Source organism: Hyposmocoma kahamanoa, unplaced genomic scaffold (assembly GCF_003589595.1).
Source record: "Hyposmocoma kahamanoa isolate Upper Pololo Valley unplaced genomic scaffold, ASM358959v1 93, whole genome shotgun sequence".
Classification (NCBI taxonomy): domain Eukaryota; kingdom Metazoa; phylum Arthropoda; class Insecta; order Lepidoptera; family Cosmopterigidae; genus Hyposmocoma; species Hyposmocoma kahamanoa.
This window is the reverse complement of record NW_020654810.1, coordinates 18452240-18470477: the sequence shown is the minus strand read 5'-3', so window position 1 is coordinate 18470477 and position 18238 is coordinate 18452240. Positions and strand designations below refer to the sequence as shown.

The following is an 18238-nucleotide window of genomic DNA, read 5'->3' as shown; positions in this document are numbered from 1 at the left end:
CACCGAGACGTGATAAAAAAGTATCAAAAACGGTGAAATATGTAATTAAAATTTGCAATTCACGGTTCGAAAATGATCATACAACTACTGAGGTTACTTTCCACATGTAAGTTTGCTTTTGTTTGTTTAGATTGCCGTAAATAAAAATTAAAATGAAATAAATTTATTTCAAACATCAATGTTGCCAGTAAATCAATTTTCATTTGCCCATAATATTGGGAGTTAACCTTTTTGAAGTTACTAGTTCAAATTTATTCGTTGTAACGTTTAGCGTGAAGTATAACCGTAATACTATTAATACGTAATACTATTAAAAATGATATTTGGTTTGTTTCCTAGAATACCCAAAGATCGAGCGCGCAGGGCGGAGTGGATAAAAATTATACGACTTTTACGAAAAGATACTTTGAGTAACAAAACACAAGGCAATTAATTGTACAACAAGCTAATGATGCACAGTGGCGTATAATAATTTGTAATAAACTATAGTTAATAGTTTGTGTATCGAGTAATTTGTAATATCTACCCTATTATAAATATGTTTTCGTTAAATAGAAACAGAAACTTTGTCGGAAGACAGTATTTTTATCAAGTTTATCCAGTAAATAAAAAGTACTAGAAAAGCAATGAATTCCTTAGATTAGAAAGTCATCTCTTCATATTTACAATTTATTTGAAATAACTATGAATTCCAAGCGTGGACCCTTAAATTCATACATTTTCATGTATATTTCACTCACTCGTTCATTCCATTTCTGATTAGGCACTATCTATCTCCACTGTCTCTTTCCACCGGTGAGACTACAAGAAATTAGGGAAAATTATTTCTAAACCGGTAACACTGGTCGTGCACTATGACTATTTCATTTTGACATAATAAGTTTGACATTAGAAAAAACGGGACAAATATATTTTTCTTTGAAATTTTCTTCAGTTTCAAAGGTAGTCTTTAAATTTGCAAAGTGGTCCCATATTTTAGACAACTGCTTGTGTCTAGTATTATTTATGCTCACTGATTTGCAATATTTAATCTAGTGAACATCTTGATGTTTTTATATTCTTTCTTCCCAGATCGAAGACGACGCCTACCAAGAAGATTTAGGCTACACGCGAGGCACAATCGGCAAATCCAGCACAGGGCGTGTTCGACTACCTCAAATAGACGAAAAGACCAAAGTGCGAATCAGTAAGACGTTGCAGAAGAATCTGCAGAAGCAAAATCAGCAGTACGGTGGAGCTACCAGTATTAGACGACAGGTGTCAGGGACTGCGTCTTCTGTGGCATTCACACCATTGCAGGTGAGAAATTTGTTCATTTTCCTCTTGGTAAAGCATGAACTACATCTATGCCGTAGCAATGGATTTTTGGTGGAGTGGGTCAGGGTAAACCGGCTGTCTACCAGCTGACGCACAATGAGATGATAGTACATTTTTCTGGAGTTGGCTTGACGACTTTTCTGCTTATAGGCTACCTATTAACATCTAGTGTGTGCGTGTGTGCGTTATTAACATCATATGGGGCTCATTCCAAGAGCGCATTTTAGTTAGTTCTATTTATCAATACTAAGATTTTTCGATTTATATTCTGAGCATATATAAACAGTATTTTCATTGTAATACATAGGTAAAAAAACTAGAATGTCACTTCGTAGCGATCATTATGCTTTGATAGGTGTATTCAATAAATATTGAAACAGAAGTGTTCTGTTTTTTTATATGCATAGGTGGCTTTACATACACATTTTAAAACAGCATTTGTGACTTAGAACGTAGGTCAAAACATAAGAGATCCATTATCGTGGCGATCATAATATTTCGAGAGAGGTATACTGAGAATGTCTCTAGGTTCCGTAATATATATATTTAAATAGTGTTAGTTTTTTAAGCAGTAGCCGTGGTAACTTAACGGTTTGCCCTACCGCTTCTCAAGCATAGGCCGTGAGTTCGGATCCGGACTCGCACCTCTGAAATTCTCGACTTTTATCTCCGAAATTTACCTTGACATTTCGCTGAAGTAAAACATCGTGATGAAACCTGCTCGTTGAAGAAAGTTCATTACCGTCGAAAAACGTGTGAAGTCCCCGCATTGGGCCCAACCCTCGCCTGAGAGTAGACCCGTGCCCAACAGTGGGCCGTATAAATGGATTGATGATGATTAGTTTCTTTATTATTACAAATTGATGCCTTACTTTCTCATACTCGTAACTCATAAAGGCTCAACTCAAACTGGCGCAGAGTCGAAGCGTCACGACGCGTCATTTTTTTCGCTTATAGCATATTCATCTCTATTTTCCCATTATTAACCACTCGACTACGCGAAGTAAAAGTCAGTGTGTGAATATGAAGGAAATATGATGTGCAATTTGTATATACATTTTATGTATTTCAGTAACTTTGTGTTTTACACGAGTTATAGAAAGGAAGGCGACGAAATTACTAAACTTTAAACTGTCGTATCGTGGTCGGTCTGCGATCGAAAATGTTTCGATAGTAAATAGTCCTTGCGAAAGTGCCTCTAGGCTTTGCATATACATTTTAAACAGCGTTCAATATGCTTTCCAACGTCAATACATTGGACGTAGATAAGAACTCAAACATGTCGTATTGTGATGATAATCATTGTCAAGCGCAGTGTTTTGATAGAGGTACATTCAGTCATTTCAAAAGACCTGTATCGTATAATGTTAGTTCATTAATTATGTAAACAGAACAAATGCTCTAAGATCATAACCCACACAGTTACTTTTGTCATTCTTGCTTAATGTCCATAACCTTCGCTCTAAGTACAGAGACAAACACTACAATAAGATTTATCACGAGGTTACTAGATTAATAATCATTCGCGTATTATTGTAAACAATTTACTAGCAGTTATGGATGTTTTATATAGGTATCACAATGTAAAAGGCCCGATTTGACAGTTAAGAAAGTCGATGGAATGTAACTTTGAATGAAATCACCGAAATAGAAAAACTAATACAAATAATTATGAACTTATTACGTTTTTTAAAAAATGCATTATTTATTTATTTCTTTATTTATTGAAACACACACCACCAACTTAACACAAAGCAATTTTCGAAAATAATACACATACGTTCACCATGCGAAGTCGTCATAGCTGTACACATCACTAAATGTTTTGAGTTAACTAATGAAATACATAAAATAATAATATAAAATTACTGCAATAATTAATTGGACATAGTTATGCAAATAAGAACCAACCCACACCTCGAGTGAAATTGAGTTATGTATGTAGGTAGAACACCAGACGTGTCCTTTACCCGCTCACAAAAGATCCTGGCAATATACCAAGCCAAAACGGAGAAAATAAAAGTCCTTCAGGGTACCAACCCTAAATACGTAACTTTTTAATAGTTAAAAAGAACCATGCTGGTTAACTTCATATAATGTATTTTTTTAAATATGCTAAATGGATCCATGTCACATGTACTGAAGTACTGTAGATCTTTAGCGTTTTCATTACAAAAACTAGAACATGGTTCTCGTTAACTAAATAAAAATGTTTTCTATTTATTGCTATATAATAGTTTCCCTATATCATTCTTAATGCTACACATAACTAGCGTTGTTTGTCTGAAATAACTTACCTATATATTTCTTCACACTGTTTTTAGAAAAGTCTAATTATCTCGAAAGTTACATTTTGTGGATTGGTTCTAGTTTGCATAACTATGCCCAATTATAAGAGATGCGAAGGTCAAAAAAATTGCTTGCTCGTACGATCTGTTTAGTGTTTTTGGTATGAAGACTGTCTCTGGTTATTATCAAGTCATCTGTCAATCTGTTTAAGGGGGCATACCTTCGAAGATTAGTTCGGCTACTAGACGAAACATATGCTTTGACTTTACTTTTTTGGCGCATTATTTGATAAGACTAATAATAATAACTATAGTTACAAAAATTAACAACGCAAAAATAATTCCCTATTCTATTTGTACCAAAGCAACGATATTAAATCCGGGGCATTACCCAAAACAACAAGAACCAAGTTAAATCCTCCTATTCCTGCTAGGAATCGAACCCGGTTTCATATTAGGTTGATAGTGCAATGAGGTAGATAGGATGTCATCTGGTTAGCGACGTATAGTGCAACAGGAACACTCTTAGATAGTGTGTTTATTCCTTCATGGTGCAAATGGCAGTTAATGAATAATTGAATTATAATATAAAGAACCTCTTCGTCTGACTGTGTACGCTAGATGAAGAGGTAATCCTCAGTGTAATCTTCTCTACAAATATGCGTAAAACTGCCTGTTTGTTTTAAACAGCAAAAAACTGTGTCGATGTACCCGGTCCAGCTAGCTGCTACAATGTCGCCGTCATGCTGTAATCATGTATGCGTTCTCTCACGTATTCGCAATACAAGACATTATAGTACAAGACATAATAGGACATAATGTCTTATGTAGATGCTAGTATTTCGTGCGATCATCCCATTAAAATCTATTATTAAGGATTTTTTGCTTATCTTATTCACTGTTCGAAACTTGACTATGCTATTGTTAGAGCTAACGAGTAAACAATGGGGTAATTGGTCAACCTGGAAGAATAAAAAAAATAAACATGGTATTGGAGTATCTAGTTATATTATCTCAAGTCGTTACGAATCATTTGCTAGTTTATGTTGTTTAACGTTTAAGTAAGGCAACTACTTGTCGAAGAAGATTGAACAGAAGTGTGAAACCTCTGACCAGTTTTTGACAGTGAGTTGAATAATAGCCTAGTCCTCACATTAGAAGAAACCCGTACCCAATAATGGAACATAATATAATGTAAATATGTGTCAAACCACGCCAATTACCTGATCTCAATTTAGAGAATTCCCGATACTGTGACTAATAAAACTTCAAATCACTGACTAGAACTTCCAAACCAGACCAATTTAGAATAGTTTCTAAATTGGTTCTACCGAGAATCGAACCCGCGACTTTACTGGGTGAGCCACTGAGGTTGTCTTATTTGACACAGGTATAAGCAGTCATAACCAATGATCGGAAAAAGTTGTTCCACATATATAGATACGTGTATAGGTATAGCTACAAGGAGCGACATAGAGTTGTGAAAACACCAAATATTAATTAATTACTTTTTCGATTTCCGGACTTTCGAAAGTGGTTTTACTGCAACGTAATGAAATGAAATGAAATTTTATTTGCTTAAAACATGGTGTGAAAGATGGAACAATTATTACAGAACATATGTTTTACCTGATTAGGCATGCAAAATGTTGCTTAAATTTACTTTAATTATAGCATTGTCATCGGACGTGTACAAGGAATAATAATAATAATCAATTAATTAATTAATAACAACAGAATAATAAACTGTTAATGTCAAATTATTAAACATCATTCATCATGATTACATTAAATATACATATACCTTATAATTTCATAATTTCGTAAGACAAAACTACTGACCTAGGAAGTCGAAGTTGTATTTTAAAGTAATTCTAATGGTGCCATGTAAGAAAATGCAGTATATACCTGTTCTTTTAACAAAGTAGAGAATAAAAAAGTAACGAGAATGGTCACTCTCCCCCCACCCCCTTAGAATTAGTTTAAAATCCAACTTCGACTTCCTAGGTCAGTAGTTTGTCCTACGATGCAGTAAAACCATTTCCGGAAATTCAACAACTCTTATGTCGCTCCTTGTAGCTATGTCTATACATGTATCTATATACGTGGAACACCTTTTTCCGACCTATGGTCATAACAAATGCTTTTTCTTCGAAATTATGTACGTATGTGTTACCGTTTTGTAAATTTGCAATGGGACGACGGCAGCCTGTTTACAGTCAACTATGGCACAGAATGTTTCAGACAGAGAATTTAAAACCAGAATTTCGTAAATCTACACTCGCGTTTCTCGAACCTAGCGGATTATGATTATAGGTCGTTGTCTCTGTAAACATGTCTTTCGAGATAACACATTCCGGTTTAAGTATAATGTTGGAGTTTATTCAAAAAGCATAATACAAGGGTATAGGTTAATATTTAACTGATGGAACATGTAATACACGTGTGTGTTGGTGCTAACATTCTTATAAGGTACGTCTACACAGTCTTATGTTCAAGCGAAAACGGTCACTGCTACAAAAAGTTTTTTACAACTTCAACACTACATTCTTCTAATAAAAAAGTATAATTTTATTTGTGATGAGAATTCCTACTTGATATAAAAAAAAATTTAACCTACATCGCTAAATTTTCTTATAACACATTTCATGTAACATTCGAAAAATTATGATCTTATTAATTAAAATATAGATTATAAGGGTGCTAACAGATTGACTGCATGTCTGCAGTTAATGCGCGCAATCGTGATCGAGTGCATGCACTCGAGATTTCAACTGAGAGTGTCGACTGCCATCGATTGGAATGATAGTCCAAGAATCAAAAGCGGCAATTGACATTCTTAATAGGATATTATGATTTTTTTTTGTCAGAAACAACTTTTTACGATTTCTTGAGGGTTTAATCATCGTAATGGCAAAAGAAAAACATGATTGGTGAAACTTTTCTCGACAGATTTAATTCACGTTTACAAATTCTTAATATTTTTGTAATGGCAGTTTTTTATATTTTCGATCGAAAGTTCCACCGCAGAGTATACATAACATCTACGGATGTAAGTTTGTTGACAAATGAAAATAGAGGACTCCTCTGTTGTACATATCTACTTCGCGCATGCAGTCCGTCTAGTACCAACCTAAGACTATCGTGGTTATTCACTGTATAATTAACACTATGGTTATGGAGCGTGTAATCACTCCAAAATATCGGGAAAATATAAAGAAGTCATGCATTTATAAGAAACCTGTAACTAAAGATGATACTTTTTTAAATTACTATTTGAAATGCCGCGTGTAACAGCCCGTATACATAGCCCAATGTTTCCAATATTAAAAGTTCCCCCAGTCTTGAGTTAAAGAATAATTACGTCTCATTACGATTGTATCTCGCATACACATCTCGCCCTTGGCGCCGCCAGCGGACTACGGTATCCGCCGGACAGTCTACTAAATACAGACTATGCCGTTCTCTGAGATTCTAACCTGGACTTAGAGTTGAATCTATGCATCAATACAATAGTCCACTTGTGTTAATGTGCTGCGCGTATATAAGCGTGTCTTAGAAAAAATTTTTTTTCTGGGAGTTCAACAATCACTGTTATTAACTCATAAGAGTCATTATAAATTAAAGTTTATAAAACCTCTCATACTTAACAAATCAGTACAGATTACTAAAAAACCGACCTCAAAAGTTCGTGGAATTACCATCTATTTGCCAAGTTTTATTGAAATCGGTTAACCGACGGTGCACGAAACCGGATTCATCCCCTAGTTGCCAGCCTTACAGGTGGAATATATAAAAAGAAGAATCATCAAAATCAGTTCACAAATTACCCGAGTTATCGCGTAACATATATACAGAAAAAAAGAAAAGAAAACATGCAGACGAATTGAAAACCTCCTCCTTTTTTTGAAGTCGGTTGAAAACAGTGTCGGAATAGACACTCGTCGAGATCAATTTATTAGTTACGATACGCCCAATTCAATGTGTTACTACCAATTTAATACGATAATTCTACTGTTAAGTAGTTGACGAGTTGACTAGTCAGTAAACTGTCCTGGATGCATTGCAGCATCAGATCGAATTATCCATATTATTCTAAAGCTATTGGATTTTCATACTGTGTCAAATTTCAAGTCGATCTGACGAAAGGAAGTAAAATAAATATTCGTCATTGTCTGCGAAACGAGCTTATGATCTAAAGATTGTTCGTCGAACATACTGTAGTAATGCCTCCGTGGCCGAACGGTTACTGTGCCGGACTGCCACGTAGAGGCCCCAGGTTCGATTCCCGGGCCGGGAGGAATATTTGTATGGCCTACATTTATTTCTCTCGTGAGTTTGGGTGTAAATTTGTGATCGTCTATGTGCGTATCCATGGCACCCGCGACACAGGGTTTTTCCCTAGTGCAGGGCTATGTTGAGTGTGTGCGTTATTATATAATATAGCTAAGAGTCATCCCTTAAATTAGCTATCAAATAAATAAAAAAACTTTAAAATCAGTCCAGGCGTTTGCGAGCTACGATGCCACTAACATATAACGGGCAAAAACATCACACTTATAACTCTCCTCTTTTTGCATCGGGGAGTTATAAATAAAGTGAGTAAACATGTTGTTCTTGTTATATTTAACTTCTTTTTTGTTTAGTTTTTAATTTTTTTTATTGAGTATTTAATGGTAAAAATATATAAGTATACATGAATAAAAAACAATTACAATTTGTCTAGAAAATATTGTTTTATAAATATTCTAAACAACTTCCGTGGTTTCTGGTTTCAAATAAATTATTACCATTACAGTATTTGATTTACTCTTTACTCTTAAAATCAATTATCTGCTCAATTCTCTACAATGATAGAATATGATGTGAAACTTTACTCTATTCCACTAAGTTCAACCATTAGTTCAACTAGGTACAACTTAACAAAAAGTTGAACTTATTGGACGAAATTCATCCTGTTAGTTCAACTTTCCAATTATTTAAATAATAGTTCAACGTATGACTGATAATATTACTTATTGTTTTTCCTCTTTCGTATTTATCTTCAATCTCCTTATTGCAGCGTTATTGACGTTTGATGTTATTCGGATAAAGTGCATTATTGTTATTTCTATACTGAACATGAAAAATAAACTGACAAGAGAAAATATAATGGATATTTTAAAGTTATTTTATTCGTAGTAAACATTTATACAGAGAGGAAATGGCACTATTTAAAATAATAAAGGCCCAAGTACACACTTGGAAAGCTGCAATTAAACGCATTGGAATAGTCTCGACTCGTCACGACTGATAAAATATATGCTGGAATACTTAGGGAAAGTAGAAACCAAGAAACCTAACTTAGGGCTTACAAAGCCTTCTTGATTTTGGTACTAAAATACCCATTCACTAAAGATGTAGTCACACCAGTTGCATCGCTTCTGCAAATTAGCGAAACAAAGACTCCTAAACTTGAATACATTTCAGTTCAGCCAAATAACGTTCAACATTACTAATTTTATGTCGTTACTTTCTTTTAATTTTAGAGCACTTTCAAATTAGACACTCGTAGAAGTGTTGCAGTGGCGCCACTACTAATTTTCATACAATATTTTGAAGCGCAACTGCATCGCCACCATCGGGCCATTTTTGTTGACTAAATATTGTATGATAATTAGTAATGGCGCCACTGCAACACTGCTACAATTGTCTAATTTGAAGGCACCCTTATTTTTAATTCCATCTTTTACAATAACTGGAATCTAGACCTCTTTCCTAACTATCACCTCCTAATCGGCTTAGAAAATGCCCCTGCTCGTCATAGTATAAGCTCAAAGAAGGGTTGACGCCATTCGTATACGCTGTCATTACGCCAGCTCGCCATACCAAGCAGAGACTTCTTTAGATCCATTATGTTCTATAGTAGCTCTCTAACTCGTAAAATGAACTAACCCGCTAGTATGCGATAAGGTCAATAATGCTGCAATCTTAAACACAAGGTCACGATGTTCATCCCTTGAGCGGTAGATGCCGATACTTACGGGAATACATACGGTACTTTTTTTAACGTTAGGAAATCCTTATGGATACCACTCTCCGTCCTGAGTGGTGGAGGGTAATGTCCTGAAAACTAAAACCTGACGGTGCTCCCTCTTCTCACTATAAGCTGGAGTCACGGGGGCGCTTTCGCATTCTTCTGCAACTCCGACAGTAGTGAACGGTTCGCTTGGGCATCGAACCCTATCTAGCTTTCTGGGGAAAGATGTTACTTCCTCAAAAGCCACCGTGAGAGCCGGACGTGTAACACGTACGCCGCCATCTCGGGCCACAGACTCCTAGTAACGAGCGACAGACTCCTATAAGACTGCCGCTCATGAACCCAGTTATCGCGTATATCAAAAGCTGAAGAGTCATCGCCATTCTTCCTTCCTTCTGCGACCAACTCTCCGTCAGCGAATCGGGTCCGGGGCTGTATCATCCGGTACCTATCTCAACTTTAAATAACTCTATCGTCTCTTATAACAAACATGTTTTCCTGTGATTCGCTTAACTGTATTATAGTAGTATCGATCGAGGCGCTGTTTCTGTAATTGCTATCAACGATTATTGCATTATATATATATATATCCTTAAATCAATTCGTTGCGGTGCTGTGTTTAGAAATGGGAAGCACAGTTAACGCTTTAGGGGTTAATTAACAGTGTATCTCAATTAATGGCAACATTTATTGCTGAAGTAAATGATGCTTTATTATTGTCTAGGCTAAAGCCTAATCTAACACTTAGACAGAAGTAACCTGCAGCTCTGAGTATAGAGATTACATGATCGCGCTTTATTGTTTATTACTTCAACATTTTGTAATATAATAGTGCACGCCACAAAACAACCTATGATCTACCTATTCGAAGAAGAAATAATGGCGACAATCACTACTTTCGTCATCATACTAAGGCTGCAGTTAGTACTTATGAAGACATCTGTCAAATTCAAATGATCTTGATTTCATAGATAAACAAAAATACATTTGATATAGTCACATAAATTTTAAACTTATTCGTAAGGCAGATTCTCCTGAGAAGAATGAGTAAAAACTCTTATTTTTCTTCTATACTTTTTTTATTGATCTTCTATAATTTGATCTTCTTTTTTCTTTCTTAATATTAAATCTTCTGTTTTGAAATTTCCATTGTTATATTGTTCAAATTTACTGTTCTTCACAAAAGATAAGTTCGCTAGTATGAGTCGCCATCTCATATTTTTAAAAAGGATGGACGTAGATGGTAGAGTGAAATACGTTGATTTAAAGAGACATGTTTATTGTTCGGTCTCCAGAATAAAATAAGTAAATAAATATAATATAATAATAATATAATAAAGTAAGTAAATAATACAATATAAAATAAAATGTAAACTTAAATGCTAAAAGCAATACGCACCACATGTTGCAGTTAGACTATAAATATCGTCTAACTATACTACAGGACAACTTTTAGTACATAAACATTTATGTACACATTTATAGTTTACAACACGTATTTCAAATATAATAGATCTAGGCAACCTACAAGAGCTAAACGGGTAACTATTATGGATTTTTGTTATTCAAGTAGGTACGCAAAAGCTGCATAACCTGTGTAAAGTTTTTGTTTTTACTAAACTTTTGGCATCCTAAATGGCAAATTTTGAATATCAGCCGGAATCATTATACAAGTGCGTAAATTACCCATTTAATGAATGTATCACTTTATGAAGACGACTCAAGAACAGGCAGTTTATTTTATTCTCCATATTAATGTTTAACACAATTCTCATCTATCTATTACTAACAATCTCCCAGGACCATATTACTAACATCACAAACAACAAAAATAAAAAGTCATGAAACAAAACTTTTGTTTGATGACTTTTTCCAAAAGATAATAAATGTGCGACAAAAAAAATTGTTATTTACAATGTCTTTTTTAAATTTACGAAAAAAAAATTTGTTGTTTACAATGTCTTTTTTATAATATCGAGTGACGGGACGATAAGTCGTGCGCCTGATGGTAAGCACACGCCTATCCATAACAGTTGCAGTGCCACAGAGCTTTAAATCGCAAATTTCTGAGGGGCACCGCCACTGCACCCGTCACACTGACACATAAGTTTACAAGTCCCATGTTCCTGTAATTTCACCAGCACCCTTAACCCTTCGAAACAGGAACACAGTAATGCTGACATTACTGCTTGGCGGCAGAAATAGGGAAGGTGGCAGTACTTCCCTGGACAAACTCTTTCACAAGGAGCTCTACTGCTAATAGGAGTAGATAATGTAATAGTAACATATAGATTTTGGTAATATGGTCCTGCGAGGTTGTTAGTATTTAACAAATAACCCGAATGTTAATTTCTTTAAACTTCTGTCAGGGAAATTGTACCAAAGTTTAGTCCCAAGTCGTTTTCTAAGAAACTCGGGAAGTAAAGGTTTTTATACAATTATTGAATGGAAGCCACTATTAAATTGCAGTAAAGTCCTATATCGTAGCATATATCCTACTTATCTAAGTGTTTTTAATTTACATATAGGTTGAGTAAATTTTCCATTAGTGTTTCAGCCAAGCGAACTTGTTACAACTTTCACCATTTCTCTGTTGGTATTTGTGCTACGGAAAGGGTATAGCACTTTGCCATAACGCTAAACGATGTTAAACCTTGTTTAGATTTAAGATAAACCTGCCATCGGGGCTAAGAAACTTGTGTAATGCGGGATGAAATTACCCACATTACACGGTTAATGAGGAGGTTAACGGTTGATGAGGAAAGACGTTGGGTTTCAGCCTTGAAACCAGCTTATCGACATGCATACTAACTTTTATAACGTTGTTAAAAGACATGCCATCTGTATGAATGATTAGTGTACAGTGTACTAGATAAAGCGTTCGTAATCCAAATCAGAATGGGGGTATTTGTAAGATTGTGTAGTTTTTTTTTAATAGACACGAACAGTTATTAAAAATAATCACTTCTATCAAAGAATAATCACAATTGTTTTGTTCGCAAAAGGGTTGATTCCAGCCAGACTCGCTTACAACTCAAGTCAGTTCGAATTCCGTGGCGTGTCAATTTCAGCACAAATGCAGAAAGCGCTGCTGCTCAATAGGGAAAGCCTCGTACGCCGTTTCTTAACCCCGGCTGACCATGTCATTGCCGAGGAATATCGCCTATCCCATTTAAAATTCAACATTTATCGTTTTGGCCATAGAGGCGATAGTCTAAAATATTCGAATAATTATAGGGTCGTCTGTCGCTGTGTTTTGTTTCGTTATACGTGGTGCACACTATAAGTTTCCGGAATGAATAAGAAAGAAATACTATAAATGGTCAGAAATGAATTTATTGTTTCTCAAAATATTCTCCGTTAGCGTTAATGCACATTTTCGTACGAATGAATCAATTTTGAAAACATTTATGACACTCCTCCGTGACAATATCTGAAACATATTTTTCGTACTCTTCGACAGCCTCTTCAGGTGATGAAAGTCGTTGACCGCGTAACTGGTTCTTAATTTTTGGAAATAAATAAAAGTCACAAGATGCCAGGTCGAGACTGTACGCAGGATGGCTCATAAGGTCAACGTTGTTCACTTTCAAAAATTCATTTGTCTGTCTGGCCGTGTGAGAACTGGCATTATCGTGGTGCAAGATGATACGGCGTTTACGGTTATTTTTACGGAGTTTGTCAATAACTTCCGGCAAAAAAATGGTCGTGTACCAATCACTATTCACGGTACAACGATTCTCCAAAGCAACAGTAGCCACGTGTCTAGCATTATTAAAAAAAGAAGCAATCATCCGCTTAGAGGCACTTTGCACGCGCGCCACTTTGGTCGGTTTCGGCTCGTCTCCAAAGACCCATACGCTCGATTACTGCTTTGTTTTGGGATCGTAACTATAAATTTATGTTTCGTCACTTGTTACTATGTCCCACACCCAATTTGACGCCCCTTCGTTGAGTCTGGTAAGCATGGCATTGCACTAAGTGACGCGATTCGTTTTTTGAGTCTTTTTGTTGTTCACAGCAGTGGACGGACGACCATCACGAAATTCGTCATAGATTCACAGGACCGCGTTCAAACGCGTTCAATTCTGCAAACCAGCTATAAATAGTCATCTTGCATGGTGCTTCATCGCCAAAAGCAGTTTGAAGCCGAGCGAAGCTCCGCTGAGCTGTTAAGTTACACTTAAAGTCGTAGAAAATCATACTACGAAAATTTTCAAGAGTTAAATCCATTGTGATGTAGACAACCAAGTTCTAAAATGACGCCACAATATAAAAACAAGTGACAGTCAGATGAAACAAACTGTATTCTTCAGCCAAAGAGTTCCATTTGCAAATGTTGTAATTACTTTTTAAATATTGTTTTTGTAAGTGGCCAGTTCCGGAAAGTTATAGTGCGCCCTTTATACTATGGGAACAACTGTCACCTTACCTATTCCTGTCGCCTTTACTGCTATTTATTACTGCGTTCCGGTTTTGAAGGCTAAGGGTGTAGGTGAATTTACATGGGACTTGTCAACTTTGTCTCAGGATGACGGGCACAGTGGCAGTGCGGTGCAGACAGACAGAAAGCTTGACACTAAAAATGTAAAGAATATGGCTTTACCATTAATGTTAAGGGCTATTATGTTAGTCATCATCACTAACATAAACTGTAATAGTTAACTTGATATAGCATAGTAAAAAAATAAATAAAAAGTGTAACACAGCGATGTCCAAAAAAAAAAAATTATTTCATAGAAAGAAATTTGACTACATAGAAGAATTAGTTTAATTAAGACGTTGATGGTTCAAATCCCGGTAACGACATGTACATATGTCTTTAACTTCTACATTACGTACGGTTGCGAATGGTTTAGAAACAATATCTCTTGTTAATAAGGAACGAAAATATCATGATGATGCTTGCAGAAAGGGTGGAAGTGCTCCTCGGATCCCAGCTTCTGCTATAGACAGGCGCATCGCTTGCCACCAGGCGCACCACTTGTTCATTCCGTTACTTGATAACTCTCACACTACCTAAGTAAACCACACCCGTTGTTATACCTCGTTTAGTATACTTGCTACCTCAAGGTATTGCAACGTGTGGTCGGCAAATCCGCGGCAGAGAGTAAATTACTGTAACCACACCCGGTTAGCCGACAGGCGGGAAATAGGCGGCTAATAGCCTATCCTCCGACCAGCTGGCGTCAGAGCACCACGGGCGTCCGTTAGCTTACATTGCGGAATGGCTGAATAAATACTGTCCTAGATGTACACCTTAATGCAACTTTTGTTGCCCTTCAACTACACACACCGGCACATTTAGTAGAACACTAGTAAAATTTCTAACATAATGCAGTGTTTTGTTCAAACGTATAATAAACATATCATAACAAAAATATAGGAAATGAAACTATTTTTCCGGATTTAAATCGCGTATATTTGTTTTTTCAAACAAACCGACGTTTACAGGTCCCATGGGACCTGTAAAGGGCCCGAAACGTCGGTTTGTTTGTAACAACAAATATACGCGATTTAAATCCGGAAAAATAGTTTCATTTCCTATGTGTACCAATCGCGAAAACCTAAGAACTCGATATAACAAAAATAATTCTAATTTTTTTTATAGAAAAAAAAACTAACCACTAAAGTTTGTGGAATCGGTTACCGGAAAGAGCGCGAAACCAGATTCATCCTTTAGTGGTGTAATATTTTCTTCAAATTTGAATGGGACCAATACTGAAGTAACCTTTTTCCAATAAAAAAAAGAAACATCAAAATCGGTTCACAAATAGCCGGAGTAATCGCGTACATGCAAAAAAAAATACAGTCGAATTGTGAACCTCCTCCTTTTTTGAAGTGAATTAATTAGTCGGCTGTCATTTTTTCCTTCTTTGTTTTAATTTCCTTCTAATAGGTAGGTACAGGATGATTTTGCGCTATTGTAAATTCGTAAATTATTATTCGTAAAAATTTCGTAAATTTGAAAAAGTTTTTTTTTATTTATTAATAAAAAAAAATTTTTCAATATTCAAAAAGATATTTTTCAATCGTTTCTGCTCTGTCTCAAAATCTTTACAAAATAAATCATTTTCCGATTTTGTTTCAATAAACGTTGAGTATTAAGTCGATGTTTAGAAAGATGAAGAAACGACGGGACGAAACACCGTCAAGTCGGGCAGAAGTATCCATGAAGATTCGTGACATAAAAGAAGGGACCGTCCTAAGTCGATGTTAAAAGACCTCAATTTAATTAAGTTCTTATTTATTTAAATACAAACTCACTTTCTTTGAATTCACTTTCTCATAATTTAATGTTGTGGAAATCTGCAAATGGATCGGTGAAATAAATATAGAACAAGTCTTTTTTGTTGATTTATATCCAGAGATTTATAATGTTGGCATATTATCTCAGGGCCTCAGAAAGTCCGCGCTGCGTGAAGCGGGACCGAACCAAGGCAATGAACGTGCGAGAGACCGTCACGGGTCTAACGCGAGTGACAATTTTGATTTGAATTTGCATTGATTTATTGAGCCTACTATTTATCTATGTCTATCGTGTGACAACCCATGGTCAGGTACGGCTTTATGGAGTAATCGCCCTCAGCGGTCAATTTTTAGAACAACTATAACATTTTTTTTTCGAGTATGTAATTTTTGTGTTGTCTATACGCTCTTTGCGTGACTGAATTTGACAAACTGCCTTCAAACATGCTATTGCACATTATACGCGAGTCGCTGCAGCTTCGGCATACCGTGCATCTGTTAATAATTGTGCTACTGGCCCTTGACCTAGGCTTTAGTGTTTAACGTTCAATTTATCTAAGCCTTTATCCCGTTGTTATTTCCCGTTGGTATTCGTGTCGGCGACGGTTCTATCAACATCTTAATTACTCTATGTTTTATTGAAATTTAGTGAAATTAATTTCATTGTATTTTAATTTTTAGTCAGCTTTTTAACCGACTTTTTAAAAAAAGGAGAAGGTTCTCATTTCGACTGTATTTTTTTGTGTTTATGTTACGCGATTACGACCTCGTAACGCTCTTGTCTATCTAATACTATGAAGAAAGTTGTCAACAACCTGTTTCCACATTGGTTGCTTTTATTATAATATTTTTTTATTTCCTTTTTGTACTCTCCTTCAAAACTATTTTGATGAAATCTCTAGATAAAGAAGATAGACTCATAGACAAACCGCTAAACAAGATTGATAAGGAGCTAAAACGTCACTCATGTACCGTCACCAGATGAAATGTAGAGATTAGGTCTCGTCATTAACTCCCCCAATCATTACAGATAAAATCTCGGATTCGCATGAATGATGTGTCAAATTGAACCTAATTGCCCCTTAGAATAGAGCAAAAACTCTTACGTGATAAACATGTATTAAATGAATAGTCATTACCTCGCATTGCCTTACTTGTCCACTTTGTATGACGTTGTTAGAACGCTGCGCCGACGATGGACGACTGTAATCACAATCTGCATTGCAATCATGTAGAATGGCAACAGTAATGCCAACGGTCTGCTGTGAATAGGGGGATAGGTATTATCTGTCTAGCCTGGAGTATACATTTGCCTACGGCCACAGTAAAATGGTCTATGATAGTTAACGTATTTGTATAAATTAGAGTCGTTATTCAGCGTAAAAATATGGTCAGTTTTATAAGTTTGTGAGGTTTCAGTTATTGACTCAACTCTTTGTAATAGTAATTTACACGTTGAAAGTACGCGCCTAGATATTAGTATAGTTGGTCACACTACAGAGGAATTTTAAAATAAATATCTTACTATCTTAGCAATGTAGAGGCTTAATGAAAATATGAACAAAGTCTATATTTTTATGGTATTTAAATCGGCAAACAGTCAGCGGGCTGCTAGATGGCACGGCCTGATACACTGATACAACTTTGATACTCTGTTGTTTTTTTTGTTTCTTTGAAGACGTTATGTTAGGTTTTCTTTTGAAATAAATAATATTACTGCTTATGAGAAACTCAGAAGGTATCCCAAACCTGACTCCATCTGGAACATTTCATTGTGGAAGAAGGTGATGCACCCACACACAATACTATAATTTAAATTTTGTTCCAGGGCCTGGAAATCGTGAACCCCCAAGCGGCAGAAACTCGAATCAACGAAGCGAACGCCAAGTATTTCTCAAACACCTCCGGATTCCTTTCTGTCGGCAAGAACACCACGTGATTTAAGAATTCAACACATTAAGAGCAGTCTTCTTAAATATGTACAAACCGTGAACGTGATTTCAAGTTGTGGACTTTATGATGTTCCATTATAAGGGCGAGAATGAAACGTTATTGTGAAGTGAAATAATTAGAATTAAATAATGTGTTTAAAACTAGATTAATTTTTATTATTTGTATGCAACCTAGTTAGCAGCAGTCACTCTAGCGATAAGTGACTTACAAGCGTTCATTCTAACCTTGACTTATAAAATAATATACTAACATAACTCTTTCTAATTTGTCCACATTGAAATTTGAAAAAGCTCTACTTTGGCGTGATGATGACAATAGTGGCAGCCTTGAGCTGATTCTACTACCGTTGATGTTTTTCATCTTATTATTTCCCGCAGTTTACAATGCTTCGAAACGGAATGGAAGCGAAGTT

The 18238-nt window shown here is 35.7% G+C and overlaps 1 protein-coding gene across 1 annotated transcript in view; it reads left to right on the top strand.

Annotated features, from left to right (window-relative positions):
- The window catches only part of LOC113237429 (U4/U6 small nuclear ribonucleoprotein Prp31), a 32320-nt gene extending 14366 nt beyond the window's left edge, over positions 1-17954 (top strand). The window contains exons 8-9 of the mRNA XM_026473885.1: positions 1072-1299; positions 17702-17954. Of these exons, the coding sequence (XP_026329670.1) occupies positions 1072-1299; positions 17702-17812 (339 nt within the window). The 3' untranslated portion in view covers positions 17813-17954. The remainder of the gene's footprint in view (positions 1-1071; positions 1300-17701) is intronic.
- Positions 17955-18238: the final 284 nt, after the last annotated feature.